This window comes from Corythoichthys intestinalis, chromosome 9 (assembly GCF_030265065.1).
Source record: "Corythoichthys intestinalis isolate RoL2023-P3 chromosome 9, ASM3026506v1, whole genome shotgun sequence".
Taxonomy (NCBI): Eukaryota; Metazoa; Chordata; class Actinopteri; order Syngnathiformes; family Syngnathidae; genus Corythoichthys; species Corythoichthys intestinalis.
Genome location: NC_080403.1, coordinates 44,538,278 through 44,557,659, shown reverse-complemented (window position 1 = coordinate 44,557,659; position 19,382 = coordinate 44,538,278). Strand labels below are relative to the sequence as shown.

Sequence of the window (19,382 nt, the reverse complement as noted above, 5' to 3'; positions counted from 1 at the left end):
CTACTGCTCCACCGCCCAAAAAACTATTTGCCCGTAACAGAGTTTGAGTTCAGGTGTGGAGCGTTGCACGCCGGAGACCACTTGCTGTCCATCGACGGGACATCCACAGAGCACTGTAGTGTCCTGGAGGCCATGCAGCTACTGGCCAGCACCACTGAGTTGGTCAGGCTAGAGATGCTACCCGTGCACCAGACCAGGATGACCGGGAATAAGCAACATGACACTGGTGGGAGCATCACATTTGCTGGTTATTTTAGATTTTGAACAGTAAGGCTAGTAAAAGATTGTCAGATATGATGATAATTGAACTTTTTAATGTTAATCGTGATATATTGAATGGTTTGGAAGGCAGAAGGAATTATGTTTGCTGATTGGGATACAGTGGGGCAAATAAGTATTTAGTCAACCACTAATTGTGCAAGTTCTCCCACTTGAAAATATTAGAGAGGCCTGTAATTGTCAACATGGGTAAACCTCAACCATGAGAGACAGAATGTGGAAAAAAAATACAGAAAATCACATTGTTTGATTTTTAAAGAATTTATTTGCAAATCATGGTGGAAAATAACTATTTGGTCAATACCAAAAGTTCATCTCAATACTTTGTTATGTACCGTTTGTTGGCAATAACGGAGGCCAAACGTTTTCTGTAACTCTTCACAAGCTTTTCACACACTGTTGCTGGTATTTTGGCCCATTTCCCCATGCAGATCTCCTCTAGAGCAGTGACGTTTTGGGGCTGTCGTTGGGCAATACGGACTTTCAACTCCCTCCACAGATTTTCTATGGGGTTGAGATCTGGAGACTGGCTAGCCCACTCCAGGACCTTGAAATGCTTCTTACAAAGCCACTCCTTTGTTGCCCTGGCTGTGTGTTTGGGATCCTTGTCATGCTGAAAGACCAAGCCACGTGTCATCTTCAATGCCCTTGCTGATGGAAGGAGATATTCACTCAAATCTCTCGATACATGGCCCCATTCATTCTTTCCTTTACACAGATCAGTCATCCTGGTCCCTTTGCAGAAAAACAGCCCCAAAGCATGATGTTTCCACCCCCATGCTTCACAGTGGGTACGGTGTTCTTTGGACAGAATTCAGTATTCTTTCTCCTCCAAACACGAGAACCTGTGTTTCTACCAAAAAGTTCTATTTCGGTTTTATCTGACCATAACACATTCTCCCAGTCCTCTTCTGGATTGTCCACATGCTGTCTAGCGAACCCCAGACGGGCCTGGACGTGTACTTTTTTTATCAGCAGGGGGACACATCTGGCAGTGCAGGATTTGAGTCCCTGGCGGCGCATTGTGTTACTGATGGTTGTTACTGTGGTCCCAGCTTTCTGTAGGTCATTCACTAGGTCCCCCCGTGTGGTTCTGGGATTTTTGCTCATCGTTCTTGTTATCATTTTGACGCCACGGGGTGAGATCTTGCATGGAGCCCCAGATCGAGGGAGATTATCAGTAGTCTTATATGTCTTCCATTTTCTAAAAATTGCTCCCACAGTTGATTTCTTTACACCAAGCGTTTTACCTATTGCAGATTCAGTCTTCCCAGCCTGGTGCAGGTCTACAATTTTGTCTCTGGTGTCCTTCGACAGCTCTCTGGTCTTGGCCATAGTGGAGTTTGGAGTGTGACTGACTGAGGCAATGGACAGGTGTCTTTTATACCGATATTGAGTTAAAACAGGTTTCATTGATACAGGTAACGAGTGGAGGCTTGTTAGACCTCGTTAGAAGAAGTTAGACCTCTTTGACAGCCAGAAATCTTGCTTGTTTGTAGGTGACCAAATATGTATTTTCCACTCTAATTTGGAAATAAATTCTTTAAAAATCAAACAGTGTGATTTTCTGTTTTTTTCCCCCACATTCTGTCTCTCGTGGTTGAGGTTTACAATTGTTAACAATTACAGGCCTCTCTAATCTTTTCAAGTAGGTGAACTTGCACAATTGGTGGTTGACTAAATACTTATTTGCCCCACTGTAGGTAGGTAGCAGGCAGGTAGGTCGGTAAGAGGCGGGGGATCTGCTAGGTTGGTAGAGAAGGTAAATAAAGTTGTTTTACTGGTAGGTAGTTAGGTTTAATCTCTAGGTAAATAAGGAAGTACAGTAGGTAGTACAGTAGGTTTGTAGGGTAGGCAGGCAGACAGGTAGGTAGGTAAGTAATTAGATATTTAGCTATAAATATAGGAAATAGGTAAACAAGTGGAAGGTAAGAGGCAGGGGAGTTGATAGGTTGGTAAATAGGGAGATGTAGTTGGTAGGTAGATCGCTACGTAGGAGGTAAGTGGGTTGGTAGGTAGATTGGTGTGAAGAATGATACAGGTGGTTAGTGGGTAACTTAGTTGTTTCTTTGCAGTCGTGGTCGGTATATTGGTTGGAGTAAGTAATTAACTAAGAAATACCTAGTCATAAATAGGTAGTAGAAAAGTTATAAGGTAAGTGGGTAGGGTGAATCAGGTGTTATATGGCGTAAATATTCGTAGAAAAAAACTATGCGGCTTTAAACATGGACAGCATTGGGTGCATTTAAGAAAAACCTGTCATTTGTTTGTTCCAGTGAAGGTCCAGAAGTCAGACCACCCCCACCCTCACTCATGGGACCCTTGCGTCAACTTCTGTCCGCCGCCTGTGAACTCAACCCACTGTAACGCTAGCTCCACCTTGCACAAGTCATGGACTGCCTCCAACAACAACGCTGTCAATAACAACAATCTCGACTACTGCAAATGTGAGCGCAATCACACTCTCTGCTGCTTTGGTTTTCGTGCAGGAACGTAGTAATTAATACTTTGTCCTTTATGCCCACAGCTCTAGTGTCGGCCAGTTTCTCTCCAGGTTCCACGACCACGTCTGGCCCCAGCAGCCAGGGTTCCAACACGCTCCCCAGGCCGACTGTCCCGATGAGCCCCCGAAACTCTCTGCTCAAACGTAGACACAGAAAGAAAGACCACAAAAGCTCCCGTGAGCTCATCTTCTTATGGGTTTCTTGAGGTTTGGGAATAGATTTTCATGCCTCATGTTCAGGAGTAAGGGAAAAATGGAGCAGGAGATCAACATCATATAAGTGCAGCGTCTGCACTGATGCCAACTCTTTATCGCGCTGTTGTAGTGAAGAAGAAGCTCGACCAAAAAGCAAAGCTTTCAATTTACCGGTCAGTCTATGTTTCTTCCGAGAGCATGACCGTTTGAACAAGATTGCAGATACAAGCAGGCGAAATGAGTTTTCTCTGCAGGGTGCCATGCTCTCCTCAGAGATAGGGTAAAAATGTGGGAGGGGTTCAGCTCCTGTGCATTGAGAGGTGGACTGCAGGACACGTCCCTGCTGATTTTTTTAGCACGTCCCAACGGGAGAGGACCATAGAGAGGACCCAGACAAGATAGAGGGTTTATGTCTATCAGCCAGCCTAGAAATGTCTTGAGATCCACAAGAAGAACAAAAGAAAATGAACACTGTTATGGGGCTGGGTTACTTTTAGAGTAAGAGCTTGAGTTCGGTTAAGGGTTAACCATCTGAAGTGCTATTCCTTATGGAACAATCTATACTAAGCTTACATGAACATTTTGCATACACAGTGATATATTTTTATTACTCACACCATCTGTAAACCACTGTGTATCTTACACTTGAGCACAAAGATAAAAATCCAAAACGGATACTAAGCAGTTTTGACTCATATTAAATAATTTCCGCTGCACCACATAAAGGAACCAAGGTAAACTGTTAGCTTCTCCCCAGCTTTATGGGTTACTAGCTAGACGCCAAGACGTCCTTTTTGAGTGCCAGGCCCCCGAGTGGGAGACCGAGACGGTCCCTTTTGCTTTTTAAGAGCTGTAAGTTAGTTATGTAGTGATGTGCTCTAGATCACGAGCAAGACTTAAATGAAATCAGGTATCACTGAGATGAATTCAACCATAAGAGTTTTGGGAATTGTTCTTAAGACATCGACTGAAACCCGACAAAGACGATCAAAATCATGTATCACTTATACCAGGGGTCACCAACTCCGGTCCTCGAGGCCCTATATCTAGTTGTGTTACGTGATTTAGATTAGGGATGTCTCGATCCAGGTTTTTGCACTTCCGATCCGATACCGATATTGTTTTGCACTTCCGATCTGATACTGGCCGATACCGATACTGACCTATCTGAGCATGTGTTAAGGTTTAAAGTTATTTAGCCTCCTTACTTAGTTGTCAGACTCATGTTGGAAAAGGTTTTAGTACTCTTGATAACAACTAGCCAGCTGAATTAGATGAGTTTGAATAACACACAACGGTTGGTAACAAGAAACTGAGCTGTTTATTCAGTGACAAACACAAAACATTATAAATAAAAAACAGAAATGGCATAGTCAGTCAGTAAAACGTGCAAATAATATTGTAAACTGTCCTAAAAAAGCAAAACACACCAACAACCTCAGTGGAAAATCCCCGAAATCCCCCAAGCTATTAGATGCTGTTTAATGTTTTGTGCATTAGTTACAAAATTTGTATAAAAAGCCTCTCAGGTTTAAATAAACGACTATTTCAGTATCAAGTTAACATTTTAAAACAGTAAATAAAATACTCAAGTCCCCATTCTGTATCAGCAGCTTTAAACTACATTCAATTCATTTAATTTTACGAATAGACTGTTAAAGTTGTTAAAATTGCTCCCATTATTCCATAATTTCCCTTCTGTCTACTTTCGACATGTGAAAGTTTTAAAACTGTTTTGAAGATAGATTCAAGTCAAGATTTTGCCGATTTAGGAGTATTTTAGATAAAAAGTTAATTAGGTTCGCTTGGAAGGTTTACAACAGCCTACTTGGGAAGTCTTCCGCTTTAAGATGGCGGCTGTTTACCAACACATCTTGTTTTCAATACTTTAATGTTGCTAACGCAGTGGAGTCTGTCGTTTGCATCTAGTTCCATATACATATGATTTCTATTATCTCCAGTAAAACGACGTTGACGTAGTTTGTAGCGGCTGTCAGCAGCAGTCAGGTATTCATTCGTGTGTTTTTTATCCAGCGGCATGAGTTGAGCTAAAGCCATGAGTTGAGCATTGGCATTACCCGGGTCTATGACAAGCATTATGTTTACTTTCGGGACGCAATGCGGTCAGTTTCTCATTGTGTCCTGAAGACCGCACTGTGTATTAGTTCCGCTTTACCTGACATATTTCAATAATCCGAATTTGGATGTTTGTGAATCGTTCTCGAATCTTCCACGGCCGAATTGCTCAAGTATGTAATGACGGCTGGGCATGTTGTACCGTGGTTCTAAGTGTTGGATGGTGCGTCTTTACTCACGAGAGGTAATGGCTCGTCATCCAGAATGAATTCTTCGGCAATGACTCTTGTTATTCCCTGGGCTTTGGGACTGTCGAGTGCCAGTTTGTCACGCATAGCAAAAGTTTCTGCCAGTGTTAGTTGCGTAGGACCTTTCTTTTTGTCTTCGGTTTTCTTAACATACTCCTCATATTGTTTGTGGCGGTATTTCGCTAAATGCTTGATTAGGTTGGTTGTATTAAAACTTTTTACAGCTTTACCACTACGCCTGACTTTATTGTGGCATATGTTGCACTCTGCCTCTTCGTCTTTGTCGTCCTTTGAGGTGAAATGATCCCACACAGCTGATATTTTTACTGATAAAGTCTCTCGGTAAATTGGGAGACGGTAATGTGAATGTAGTGTGTTGAAGGTGTGCCGTAAAATGCGGACCGGATTTTTGGGGAACCCAAGAAAAAACTGGAATGGATTATGTAAATCAGTGCGCTGGAAAAGCCGGACCGGAGTTTAAAAAAACTGGATCGGAGGCCTGGATCGGAGTTTTTCCGTGTTGGCCGATCCGATACCGATGCGCATTTTTTTTCCCATATTGGCGTCCGATCCGATCCAAATATCGGATCGGGACATCTCTAATTTAGATTACGGCAAAATCAAGACTTTGGGGAATTGATGCCAAAACCAAGACAAAAAACTTAGGCCTGACCAAGGTTTGATTGAAACCAGGAATCAATGCGATTAGTTTAAGACTTTTAGGAGTTGAGACAGTACCAAATTTGAGATCTGACTAACTCTTGGCCAAAATTAGGTATCCCTGAGATGAAGTCAAGATCAATACTTTTGGGAGTTGTTCTCAAGACTCTGACTGAGCCCCGACAAAGACTTGCCTGAAATCAGGTATCACTGAGATTACATCAAAATCAAGACTTTTGGGACTTAAAACCAAAGACTAAGACCAGGACTGAGTCTTCTGAAAATTAAGTCTGAGACAAGACAAAAGCCTTCAAAATTTGTCTTGATCCAAGACCGGTCTCAAATGTTTAAACTCTATAAAGTTAGGGTTCTGTTTTAATTGAGATTTGGAATAAAGCTAAATCGTTTGCATTTTGGACTGTTGAATTTGGGCTGGTAGGTGTTAGGGTTTCAATATGTTGGATTAGGATTCGCAACATTTGGGAATACTTGGTTAAAACTAAGAGTACCATTTTCTCAGTAGGGATTCACCAATATTCATGTGTAGGCATACTAGTCTACAAGTACTTCTATCAATCAGTCCACCTCCTGAAGAAACTGTTGGTCATGTCAATTTTTCGGAACTAAATCATTTATATTTTGTGTGCCATCAGTGTCGCTGGCCTCCAGTTCGGTGGGTCCTGGCGGTCAGGTGGTCCACGTGGAGACCAGCGAGGTCATCCTAATGGGGGACCCCCTCAACGGCTTCGGCGTCCAGCTGCAAGGAGGAATCTTTGCCACCGAAACCCTCTCTGCGCCCCCGCTCATAAGATTCATTGAGCCTGACAGCTCGGCCGAAAGGTTAGCCTGTTTATTCCCGAGCAGCTTCTTGTCTCATTGACTTTTGTTGATGATTTTGGTCTGAGGGGAAATGTGTCAGACTACCTCCTGATTCATCTCCAGAGTGTCTACTTCCCTCATCTGTCCAATTTGCAACATAAATCAAGCTTTTTAGAAACATCCCCACATATAAATGCTAACTCGCTAGCAGAGGTGGGTTGCAACACGTTATATAGGGTTCGTTTTGAAAGCATCCACACAAACATATGAAAATGAATGAAGTAACGTTACTCTTACTTGAGTACATATTTTGGCTACTCTACTCGCCTCCGCGCACCAGCATGTGTGTGAAAGCTCCAGGCTGCAGTCTTTTATGTTAATGATGCTCAAATTAAATATTAATTTGCACTAACGTAGGACAATAGCGTCGCTGTGTCGTTCTATCCGAGCCAGGCGCAGTCACTCTCTCAGTGCTAATGTCAGCAAAATGAGCACGCGGGTGTGTGGGTTGATTGATTCAGCACACACTAAAAATGTGGAGTCGATTCCGCGCACCCCGAGGCCGCTCTCTCTCCGCTAGCGCCCACGCTAACAGCGCTAATTAGCTGCGGGGATCGATGAACAAGTAAACATCTTCCTGTGTGCGGGTGTGTGTGGTGGGCTGAAGAGGGATTGAATGTGGTGACAGAGCTTTGTTGTTAACGTCATAGCGCATTAGCGTTAAGATAAGGGTTGGTTAGTTTGTTGTTTGGTTTTTTTCAGCATGTCAGATAAGGAATGACAGGTTTTTGGTCAGCAATAGTAGCTTTTGGTTAATTAGATAGTCAATCAGTCTTTGGTTTGTTGGTAAATATCAGTGTTGCACAGAGAATGATACTAGTACCTGTATCGCTACCGATACGGCACTAAAGTGACGTCACTGGTATCGGGGAGTACTAAAAAAAATCACGTGTAGATTTTGTGCAATATGTGCTTTTTAAGACCTAGTTGAGACAATTGGTCGCCCTACCCAAGATGGCCACCAGCTAGGAAAAGAGGCACCCGTCGCTCTTTCCATGATGCACATCCAATTGTCCAGTCATTCTAATGCTGTGAAGTGAGATGAGTTTATCACTAGTCGACGTCCAATCCATTTGAAGTGGGAGGGCTGGGAGCAGATGACCATCAATGGCAGATAATGAGTAAATAGCTACTGCTTTGACATTGGTAGAATTGTCATTAAATTTTAAAAAGGTAAATAAACTGGTTATGACTTCATTTTAATGTCAGTGCATTGACTTTCATCGGAACGTTGCCCTACCAACATGGCCACCCAGAGGCCATTTTGGTAGGGGCGATGAAAGGTCATGCTCCTGTCCTGAATTGAAATCAGTTTATTACCAGTAGATGGGTTTGGGTTTAGGGTTTGAACCTTGAGGGTGGCTGTCAGACCTCCCACGTCAAATGGATTGGATGTCAGTGGCAGACAATGAGTGTAAATTTGTTCTTCCTCTGGCCATGTTGCACCCTGCCACCAATTAGTTTATCACTTGTTGACAGCGAATGAGCATTCATTCATTCATTGCCACCTTCCCGATGTACTTTCTGGGATATTTTCAGGGCCTTGGTTTTGTTGAATTCTGTTTTTTCTTTATCAGTGATTTAAGGACAAGGTTTCTTGGTTGGCCATCAGTTTCTGCAACCTTAGGCCATGTCTACACCTAGCAGAATTAAAAAAAAACAAACAAGGATCCTGCCCTAATACGTCGGGAAAAAATAATTACGTCCACACCAGCACGTTGTTAGAAAGAAAAAATCTTCCACAGCCAACCGCAGTCATTCATTTTTAAGTAAATTCATAACAATGCGCAAAAAAAATTCTCTATAATACTGTTCTTAAACAGGGTCCCCCCAGGATTGATAAATCTAAATTCAAGACTTTTAAGACCTTTTTTAATGCCATTTCAACTGAAAATTAATACTTTTCTCGCACCCATTATTTAGATATTGAATCATTAAAAAAAAGCACTGAACATCAAATTTAACCTCAATTACTAAGTGTGTTTGACAAAAGAATACACATTTACTGAAGATACAATTAAAACACACTTAAATATAAGGTCTTTCAGATTTTTTCCCCCCAGGATAAAATGGATTTTACACTATTTTTGTAAAGCAACTTCAGAAATTACATTTGCAATACAACAGGTTTCCCATTTAAGAGGACCTAGTCAAGCTGGTAGGATGGTGATTGTCAAATTGGTCACCTTAACTGGTGATTGTCAAGTTGGTCACCTTAACTGTAAAGTGCTTGGGAAAATCTTGCAATTGGCAGTGAAAGTTTAAAAAAACAGCCACTAAATGGCAGTAGTTTACCATTAATTATCACAAAATAAAAAAGCTACACATGACCATTTCCCTTGGTAATTGTTTTTTTCTAATCACATTACAAGAAGTATACAAAACACGTTAATCCTTTGTTAGCTATTGAAGACATTTCTTTTAATCAGATAGAGAAAATCCATATTCTTATTCAATCAAGAAAAACATTTAAATATACCAGGAGGTGTTTACTATCACCTACATTATAATTTGCCTATCACCATGCCATGTTATTCAGATCAACATTACCCCGCACTCGTTCCAGTAATAGTGTCAACCGTGTTGTGTATCTGAGGGTGATGGTGGATCTACAACTCCGGTTTATCCATGCTAAGACTAGTGCACCTCCCAATACCCCATTGAACGTGGCTAACTCTTGAGTTAAAACTACGAAATTCACATTCATTCGAAAGACAAACCGTGCAGAAATACATTATTGCATCTAATACATTTTAATTGGAGAAATTGGCAACTTACTTTGAAGCACACAGTACTGTGCGATTGCCTGCTGTTGTGATGTTGATGCTGATGATGCTAACAGCGCGCACGCACGAGGTGCATTATGATTTGTAGTGCAGTGCATCGTAAAAATTCTACGCGTCATCTTCGTTACGGATTAAAAAAACAAACAAACCTTCGTCACGGATATAATTTAGGTTGCACTGAGATGTTCTTCAAAATTAAAACCACGGTGAAAAAATTCCAGACTTACGACAGCTAATTTAATACTTTTAATACCCTTAATAATGGAAAACTAAATTCAATGCTTTTTTAATACTTTTAATAACCCGCGGTACCCTGTTAAAGATGAAGCACGGCAAGAGTTTGTATTTAAATGGAGGCAAAAAAAGCACCTGTCTAATTTACTCCAAATGTAAACATTGGTCTCATGTGTGACGTAGGGACAAAGTTTGTCGTAGTTAATAGCCTTTCGACAGTTAAATCTTCAGTTATTCGTGTCCACATGGTGGTGCCACAAACGCAGACTTCGCAAATCTTCACTTTTGAAGAAGTTTTTGAGAACCCTCGTTTTTTTTAAGTGATAGGTCTTGTTTTTTTTAAGTCCACCATTCTTCTTGACGTCGCAGTGCGGTGACATCACCAGGCCTGTTGCCGAACTTTCGGCGTGTCACTCGTTAGCTACCCCAACATGTCGTCGGTTCTGCCCTTCCAATTGAACCAGATCAGAAAAGTGAAGAGGAGTAACGCACTGTCAGTCGTTCACAAGATGAGCAGCAAACGCAAAATGAAGAGCAGGAAATACCTGATAAGACAAGAGTTGGGCAAAACTGGTGATGTACACGCGGCAAGTGTGTCTCAATGACAACGGAGCAAGAGAGTGTATGCTGCTGAGAACTCGGGTTTTTGTTAGCAGATCTTCAAGATAAGCTATTGTGTGATCAAACTTATCCCAGTATAATTATGTAGATTGTTAGCATCCAGAGCTGTCATGTGCTTTACATACAGTGTAGGCCAAAAGTTTGAACACACCTTGTCATTCATGCATTTTTATTTTCATGACTATTGACATTATAAACTCTCACTGAAGGTAATAAAACCATGAATGCACACGTGTGATAGTCAGGATCGGAGTCGTATCGTGGCTGCATAAGCGGATTTTAAAGGGGGGCCTGGGCCCCCCCTTGGTGGTCGAAAAGTGTCATTGCATGAAATTGACTTTCCTATATATATATAAAAGTTGTAAAACAATAAAACTGCAACAAATATGCATGAAATGAACAAAAAAATTTTTTTTTATAATGGGTCAAAATTATTTTTTCGAACATATCAGCAACTTAGACGGTCATTACTTTGCATATAATAATAATTTTAAAAAACTGAAATCATTTGAAAAATAAAATATATTTTTCAAATGATTTTTTTCTTTGATTGAATTTTTTTTTTTTTAATTGAAGCAACTTGTTTTTTGTATTGAATGATTAAGACACAAATTTCCTACCCATAATATGGCCCAAACACAAAAAGCATTGCTTCAATCAAAGAAAACTTTTTCAATGAAAAATTAAGTGTTCAAATCCATTTTTCAATCTCAAATATTTTTCGCATTCAAAAACTTTTTTTAGAATTGAAATTTTTCTTTTTTTGATTGAAGTGATTTTTTCTTCTGGAAAATATATATTTTGTGAACTTATTTTTTGATTGAATAATAAAGACAAAAATGTCCTCGCCAAAATGTAGCCCAAACACAAATCAACATTACTTCAATCAAAAAAGTTGATTTAAAAAAAAAAAAAAAAATCAATCAATCAAAGAAAAATAGGTTTCACATTCATTTTTTGAGTTTCAAATTTATTTTTGCATTCACACACTTTTTTTTTTGTCTGATTGAAGCGACTTTTTTTTGGTTCAAAATATATATTTTGATTGAAGCAACTTTTTATAAAATTGAATAATAAAAGACACAAATCTACCTCTTTATGGCTCTGCCCAGGGGATACAATTTTTGACTGGGGTAACAACATTGGCACGACACCGGCAGGCTTACCATATTCAATGGATGACGATCTTGGCGAAAAGTATTGCCTAGGCAGCCTGATTTAGAATTCCCCTCAAGAATGACGGGAAACAAAAATAGCTCATTGTCAATTTATTATTATAAATATTCTTGTAAGTTAATTTTATTGGTGACACTGCGTTTCATGGTCATTAACCTGTGCCCCCCCTGCACCTAACGTCAAACTCCGCTATCCTCATTAAATTCGTCATCTGGATCGAATGTCCTCCATGTCTTGTACATCCAACTCACGTTTAGCTACGTAAGGGTGGTCCATATTAAGTGCTCGACACGCATCAGCTGGCCACTGTACCATTGCATCGGACGTGTTTGGATCAGTTTGAGTCGCAGCATAACTCGTATTAGGTGAATACTGAACAGAAACGCTTACTGCCTGATGAACTGACAGTAGAAGTAAATTCTTAGCTTCCTCTGTGACTGGCGGTACGCCCGAAGGTTCGCCTACCGCTGTAGCGACAGGAGCGGCTGCTTAAGAGAGCAGCCCGAATGTCTTGTCTTTGGCGCTTTATTGCGCGCATTTCACTCGATATCCGAGGCATGTTGAGGCTTCTTGTGAGGGAAAATAGTTGGAATGGCATTTGGTTTTATTCTGCGCTTATATCCAGCCGCTCTGGTGAGCTCTTTCATAAGTTGTCGTCGACTAAAAGCCTTGAACGCGGTAGGAGAAAAATGGCGAGAACAAAGCCTTGGGTCCTTGTGAAGTTAGAGTTAGGGTTAGGGTTTAGGGTTCAGGGTTAGGATTAGGTATTTTCCCAAACCTTTCTCCTCTTCTTGTCAACAGGAAATATGTGGGGACTCATGTCACTCCTCTCGTTTCCATTTGACTGGAAATTGCATCCAAAAGCAGCACATCGTGGCATTTTACTTCACGAGTTTAGGCAGCAATACGTAATTGTTGTACACGTTACACATTTGCAAACATCCCATTTACGTCATCACTCCGAGCCCGCAAAACATGGCGCCAACTATTAGTCAAAATACAGTGCCCTCAATAATTATTGGATTTATAATAATTATGTGTCTTTCAGCTTCTAATATATATATATTTTCTAAATAATATGGGACCTTAATAGAAAAAAAGAGAAAAATCCAACCTTCAATCCAAGTGCATTTATTCAGTGGGGAAAAAATCCCACATAAACAAATAATTATTTGACATCAAATAATGTGTGTCACAATTATTAGCACCCCTGGGGTTAATACTTTGTACAACCCCTTTTGCCAACAAAACAGCACCTAATCTCCTATAATGTTTCACAAGATGGAAAAAGACAGAAAGAGGGATCTTCAACCATTCCTCTTTGCAGAATCGCTCTAAAACATCCAGAGACCTGGGTCCTCTCCTCTGTACTCTCCTCTTCAGCTCACCCCACAGGTTTTCAATGGGGTTGAGGTCTGGGGACTGAGATGACCATGGGAGGAGCTTGATTTTGATTTTGTGTAGATTTGACCATATGTTTAGGGTCATTGTCTTGCTGAAAGACCCAGTGACGACCCATCTTCAGCTTTCGGGCAGAGGGCAACAGATTTTGATTTAAAATGTCCTGGTATTTCAAAGCATTCATGATGCTATGCACCCTAACAAGGTTCCCAGGGCCTTTGGAAGTGAAACAGCCCCACAGCATCACTGACCCACCTCCATACTTCACAGTGGGTATGAGGTGCTGTCTACACGCCAACAAGCTGTTTGGGAGGCATGCACGGAGAAAACTTTTCCTCACTCACAATCATAAACGCAAATGTCTGGAGTTTGCCAAGCGGTATTGGGGCTTCAACTGAGACCAAGATTGAGCTTTGCCACGAAAGATGCGCAGGCTGAAAATCACCTCATACCCACTGTGAAGTATGGGGTGGGTCAGTGATGCTGTGGGGCTGTTTCGCTAATTATGGAGGGCACTGTATGTACTAAATATTATAAAATATTGCCATTGATTTAACATTTTATGTGTTTCTAACAACGTATTTTAGTACAAGAGAACAATTGTGGTTCCTTAGTGCCTACATGTCTTTAAGGTCGAGGATCCCTTTAAACGTGCGTGTGGGTGTGGATGATAGGCCAAACTGTAGAAAAAGTTCTTCTTTTTGCCAAAAACCTTGCTACATGTAGACATGGCCTTAGTTCCTGTAGGCGTAGACTTCTCCATGCATCTTTGGCTCACCGTCTCTCCCCGGCAGGTGTGGCCTCCTGCAGGTGGGAGACCGGCTGCTGTCCATCAACGGCATCGCCACGGAGGACGGCACCCTGGAGGAGGCCAACCAGTTACTCCGTGACGCCGCGCTCACCAACAAAGTCGCGTTGGAGATCGAGTTTGACGTGGCAGGTGTGCGTACGAGCCAGGTTCAACATTACCAGTGTTTAACCCTGGAAAGGAAGTGGCGTTCAACTACATCCTGTTTATTTTTTCCAAATATATTTTTTTTGACTTGCAGAGTCTGTAGTGCCCAGTAGTGGAACTTTTCATGTGAAATTACCAAAGAAAAAAGGCGTGGAGTTGGGACTCACCATTAGCGGTAAGAAAAGTTTTGACTATTTTTGGAAGTTCGAGCGTTATCATTTTATGTACAGATAATACTTTGGCGCTCTCTTGTGGTGGAATTCAGCAGCTACTTATGGAACATTGGGGAGGGATGGAAGCAGAGGTTGGTAGAGCAGCCAAGATTTTTACTCAAGAGTAGCAGCACTTCAAAATACTATTATTCAAGTAAAAGTAAAAGTAGTCATCCAAAAAATGTACTCAAGTACGAGTAAAAAAAAAATATTTGGTGAAAAGAATGCTCGAGTAATGAGTAACATTGTGCGTAATTGCATATTTTTGTTTGATTTTTTTTTTTTTTTTTTGGTATTTTGTTTCTCTCAGCACAAACATATCTATATGAACTGTTGTTATAATGATAGTGTAAAATAACCCATTACACAACCACATTAAGCCAAAGAAACACACAAAAAAATCATTGAATTCCGGCAAGAGAGGGGAAAAAAAAGACAGAAATTAAGCATTATTCGTCCAAAGAGCATGAATGCCCTCTTGTGGAGAAAATAGTTCCTAGTTTGTATCATGAATACTGTAGTTCCTTCATAGTTACTATTCTTAAAAGGATCATATCTCTGGTTTTCCGTGGTCATTCGCTGCCAAATGAAAACTGGGAGAGAGGTTTAAATCAGCATTTTTGAGTCATATTGCCGGCAGCACTCTATGTCAAATAATTTATTTTTTACGGTGCTTTAAAGACGCTACGTGATTAAACAGGCTGGGGTGATCATAGAACGGCAAGCTTGCGTCTGATTGGTGTCCTGGAGTCATGTGATTATTGTTGTGATGTCTCATTGTTGAAATTAGTAGCGCTACTCTTGGCATCGCTGCCCCCCGCCCCCGAAAATCTACTTTGTAGAATAAGGAGGAGGACTCTTGTTAGACCAAAGTAGGGGAGCAAGAGTAGCGTTTTTTTCTTCACAAATCTACTCAAGTAAAAGTAAAAAGTATGGCTCAGTAAAACTACTCATAGAAGTACATTTTTCTCAAAATGTTATTCAGGTAAATGTAACAGAGTAAATGTAACGCATTACTACCCACTCCTGTATTTAAATAAATAAAACTGTGAAAATTCAAAATGAAATAATAATTAAAAAGAAAAAGTTTCAATGTCATTGATGGGAATAGGCGTCCAAATCATTTTGACCGGGAGAGTTTACAGTAAAAGTTGTGTTTGAGTAACATTTTTAAATTTAAAATTATAATAAATTAAAATGTCTTTTTTAAAAGTCTGAATAAAATTCAATTGCATTGATGGCAATAGGCGTCCAATCCATTTTGACTGTGAGAGCGAGCAGCAATCTTGATGTTTGAGTAAAAAAAAAAAAAAAAAAAAAAAAAATTGATATACAATATAATAAAATAATTCAAAATAAATGAATACAAAATGATAATAAATAAATATAATAATAATAAGTCATTTCGGCCGTTAATGGCAATGTTTTCCTTTTTTGTCCACAGCCAATAAGAAGGCAGGAGAACCTCTCATCATCTCCGACATCAAGAAGGGAAGCATGGCACACAGGTAAGCGTTGATTAACTCATTTCCTGCCATTGACAATGATGGACGTCCAGTTCATTTGAACTTGGAAGACTGTCTCTGAATGTCCATCTTTCATTAATTGGACATCTACCGCCGGCAATGTCTTAATTGTTAAACATTCAAACCCCACCCTTCCAACAATTCATACCTTTCTGTCCAATTCCCCAACCCAATGTTTCTTTAGGACAGGAACTCTTGAACCAGGTGACAAACTTCTGTCAATCGACAACGTCCGTTTGGAAACGTGTTCCCGTGAGGAAGCGGAGCAAATACTGCAACAATGCGAGGAACTCGTCAAACTAAAGATCCGTAAAGACGAGGACAACTCAGGTGAGGTGCTGGACATCAGAAACAAGTTAAAGCCCACCATTCAAATTCCTGTCCGGGGTGTAATACCACAGTTGGACACACAGTGACACTATTGGCCACATAGTCTTAACGATATATTTTATCAGTACATACCAAGGGCGTAGGCTTGGTCTTAATATTGGTAGGGACGATGTAACACCATAACCTGCATGTACACTTTTTGCTGGGGACGGGACATTAATAAGACCGATATTTGGTGAATGGGGTCAGGGCTACATTTCTCACGATTATGAACCTAATTATTTGATAGGCTACATGATTAATGCAAAATAAATCTGTATTGACCTATACTAACTTTCACACTGCAAATTTATAACGTCTCAATCAGATATTTTTTGTTAAATCTAGTCAAATAATTTTATCCATCTTTTTTTGAGTGTTAAAGGCTAATTAACAGATTAATGCGTCAGAGTCTTCCACTTACTTTAAGTAAATATTACTATTTGTTCATATTGAGCCCATATATTTAAAAGTTGTTCATTTTTCACCTAAATCAAGAAAAAAAATTCTTTCAAATAATGTTTTGAACAATATTCTTGAATTAAGAACATTTTTGACAAGTTTTTCTTTTAAGATTAAATATTAGGGCTGTCAAACGATTAAAATCTTTAATCGATTTAATCACAGCTTAAAAATTAATTAATCGTAATTACTCGCAATTCAAACCATCTATAAAATATGCCATATTTTTCTGTAATTTTTTGTTAGAATGGAAAGATAAGACACAAAACGGATATATACATTCAACATATTGTACATAAGTACTGTATTTGTTTATTATAACAATAAATCAGCAAAATGGCATTAACATTAACATTCTGTGAAAGCGATCCATGGATAGAAAGACTTGTAGTTCTTAAAAGATAAATGTTAGTACATGTTATAGAAATTTTATATTAAAACCCCTCTTAATGTTTTCGTTTTAATAAAATTTGTAAAATATTCAATCAAAAAATAAACTAGTAGCTCGCCATTGTTGATGTCAGTAATTACACAATGCTCATTGTGAAACAGGCTGAAACTGTTGTATCAGGCTGAAACCCATAAAATCAGTCGCACCCAAGCGCCAGCAAAGGGTGACAAAACATAAAAAAACACAAGTAAAAAGTAGACATGACACTGCAGTCATTTTAATCTGTTTGAGCGGAGCATGTGCGGTAATTGCGTCAAATATTTTAACGTGATTAATTAAAAAAATTAATTACCGCCCGTTAACGCGATAATTTTGACAGCCCTATTAAATAGACAAACGTTTTGCTTAAAATAAGTCTGTTAAGCTTATTTTCACCTAGATGTTTTTCTTATTTCAAGAAATCTCAGTGAGTAAAATTGACTTGAAGCGCTGTAGCAGTAGGGAAATTAGTGGAGTGTTCCCCACCTCCACAACATTGACGTCTTTTTACATTACTTACAGTGGCTGCTGCTAGCAGAAAAAAACTTCAAATATACCTAGTCTTTGAAGGGGGCGGGGGAGGCGGCATGTTGTGAATGTGTGTGGGGGGGGGGTACGGGGGGGTCAATTAATCAGCCAATCAAACGTGCGTTTTAGGGGAAAAAATGGACTGGCACATTCAGTGAGTGAAAAGGGGTGTAGTGTAAGTCTGAACATAATAAAACTACTGTAATTCACGTAATAAAGGTAGGATCCATTCTATCCTTACAACATATATTGTAGGAAGATAGGAAGGATAGATAGGAAGAAATGACCTATCTAACTGAAGTCATTATATAATGCAAATAAGGTTGCTTAAAAGTTGGTGGGGATAATATGAGCATCCTGAAAAGTTGGTAGTATTATGTCCCTACCGTCCCTTTGCAAACCTACGCCCTTGCTTCATACTGTACATAAATACAAGCAGAAGTAAAAATTACACATGTACCAGATGAGCAGGAGACGTCCGGCAGTATAATCTACACAGTGGAGCTGAAGCGCTACGGTGGCCCATTGGGAATCACCATCTCGGGAACCGAGGAACCCTTCGATCCCATCACCATCTCCGGACTCACTAAGCGAGGCTTGGCCGAGAGGTACCTGTGGAACAGCTCACAGTTCTCGGAGCAGTAATAATTCATGTCGTTTTGTGTTTCGGGCATGTAAAGGACGGGCGCTATCCACGTGGGAGACCGCATCCTGGCCATCAACAGCGTGAGCCTCAAGGGAAAACCTCTGAGCGAGGCCATTCACCTCCTCCAGATGGCTGGAGAGACCGTCACGCTCAAGATTAAGAAGATGCTTGACAGTAAGCCAATTTCATAATTCATCTGTCTGTTGCAAACTTCATATCCATTTTTAAGCATGGTTTCCTGAGACGTTTTTGTAGGTTTACCAATGATGGACATCAGGGGCGTTACCAGGAGGGGGGGGTGGCAGTGTCCACCCACGGACACGCTCTGCCCACCCAAAGAAAACTGGATGCAGTACTAACGGCAGTCTGGGCATCGTGTATGGCCAAAGTCTGGCCCGGGGGCCAAATGCGGCCCCTGGACAAATTTCATCCGGCCCCCAGCCTCTGTCATAAAATCAATAACATCTGACCCGCACATAGACTTAATAAATTGGTCAGCAGTACTGCTACCAGCATATGAAGTAAAACCCAATTTTCTAAAATGGCGACAATCAACAAAAAAAAGAAAGTTGACTGCAACTGCTGACGCTTTAAGGATAGGTGGAAATTGGACTATTTCTTCACTGAAATACGCAACAACTGCGTCTGCCTCATTTGCAAATAGACAGTCGCTGTTTTTAAAGAGTTCAATGTGAGGCAATATTACCAAACAAGACACGCTGACATGTACGACAAGATTACAGGGAAGATATGTAGCGAGAAATTGAAGCAACTTGAAACTAGTTTAATTTTACAGCAGCAGCATTTCGAAAGAGCCCGAGAGTCGAAAGAGAACGCCACAAAGGCTAGTTGCAAAATTTATGAAATTAAAAAAAAATAATATAGCAAATGTGACACACAGAATGGCTTGCTAAAATTTGCTTAAATATATTGTTCTACGTAAAGGACGTCAGCCAAGGTCGCCCCCCCCCCACATTTTTACCACACCAAATCTGGCCCCCTTTGCAAAAAGTTTGGACACCCCTGGTGTATGGTATCCCATTCATATAGTACGGATGTGTTCTAAGTTTTAACCTTTGCGTTATTACCTCTTCTTTCACCTTAAAAAAAAAAAAAGAAATGAAATGTTGGTTTTGTTCGTATGGGGCGCTACACACATTTACGCATTTTTTTTTTTTACACATTTTATCAAAGTT

At 40.2% G+C, this 19,382-nt stretch overlaps 1 protein-coding gene across 16 annotated transcripts in view; it reads left to right on the top strand.

The window, feature by feature from the left end:
- Positions 1-19,382, top strand: part of LOC130922192 (glutamate receptor-interacting protein 2-like) — a 132,164-nt gene that overhangs the window by 98,409 nt on the left and 14,373 nt on the right. For all 16 annotated transcript variants that reach the window (XM_057846798.1, XM_057846794.1, XM_057846791.1 and 13 more), the window contains 10 exons: positions 54-226; positions 2,556-2,726; positions 2,807-2,959; positions 6,615-6,801; positions 13,853-13,998; positions 14,108-14,188; positions 15,670-15,733; positions 15,936-16,081; positions 18,004-18,148; positions 18,221-18,360. In XM_057846798.1, the coding sequence (XP_057702781.1) occupies positions 54-226; positions 2,556-2,726; positions 2,807-2,959; positions 6,615-6,801; positions 13,853-13,998; positions 14,108-14,188; positions 15,670-15,733; positions 15,936-16,081; positions 18,004-18,148; positions 18,221-18,360 (1,406 nt within the window). The remainder of the gene's footprint in view (positions 1-53; positions 227-2,555; positions 2,727-2,806; positions 2,960-6,614; positions 6,802-13,852; positions 13,999-14,107; positions 14,189-15,669; positions 15,734-15,935; positions 16,082-18,003; positions 18,149-18,220; positions 18,361-19,382) is intronic.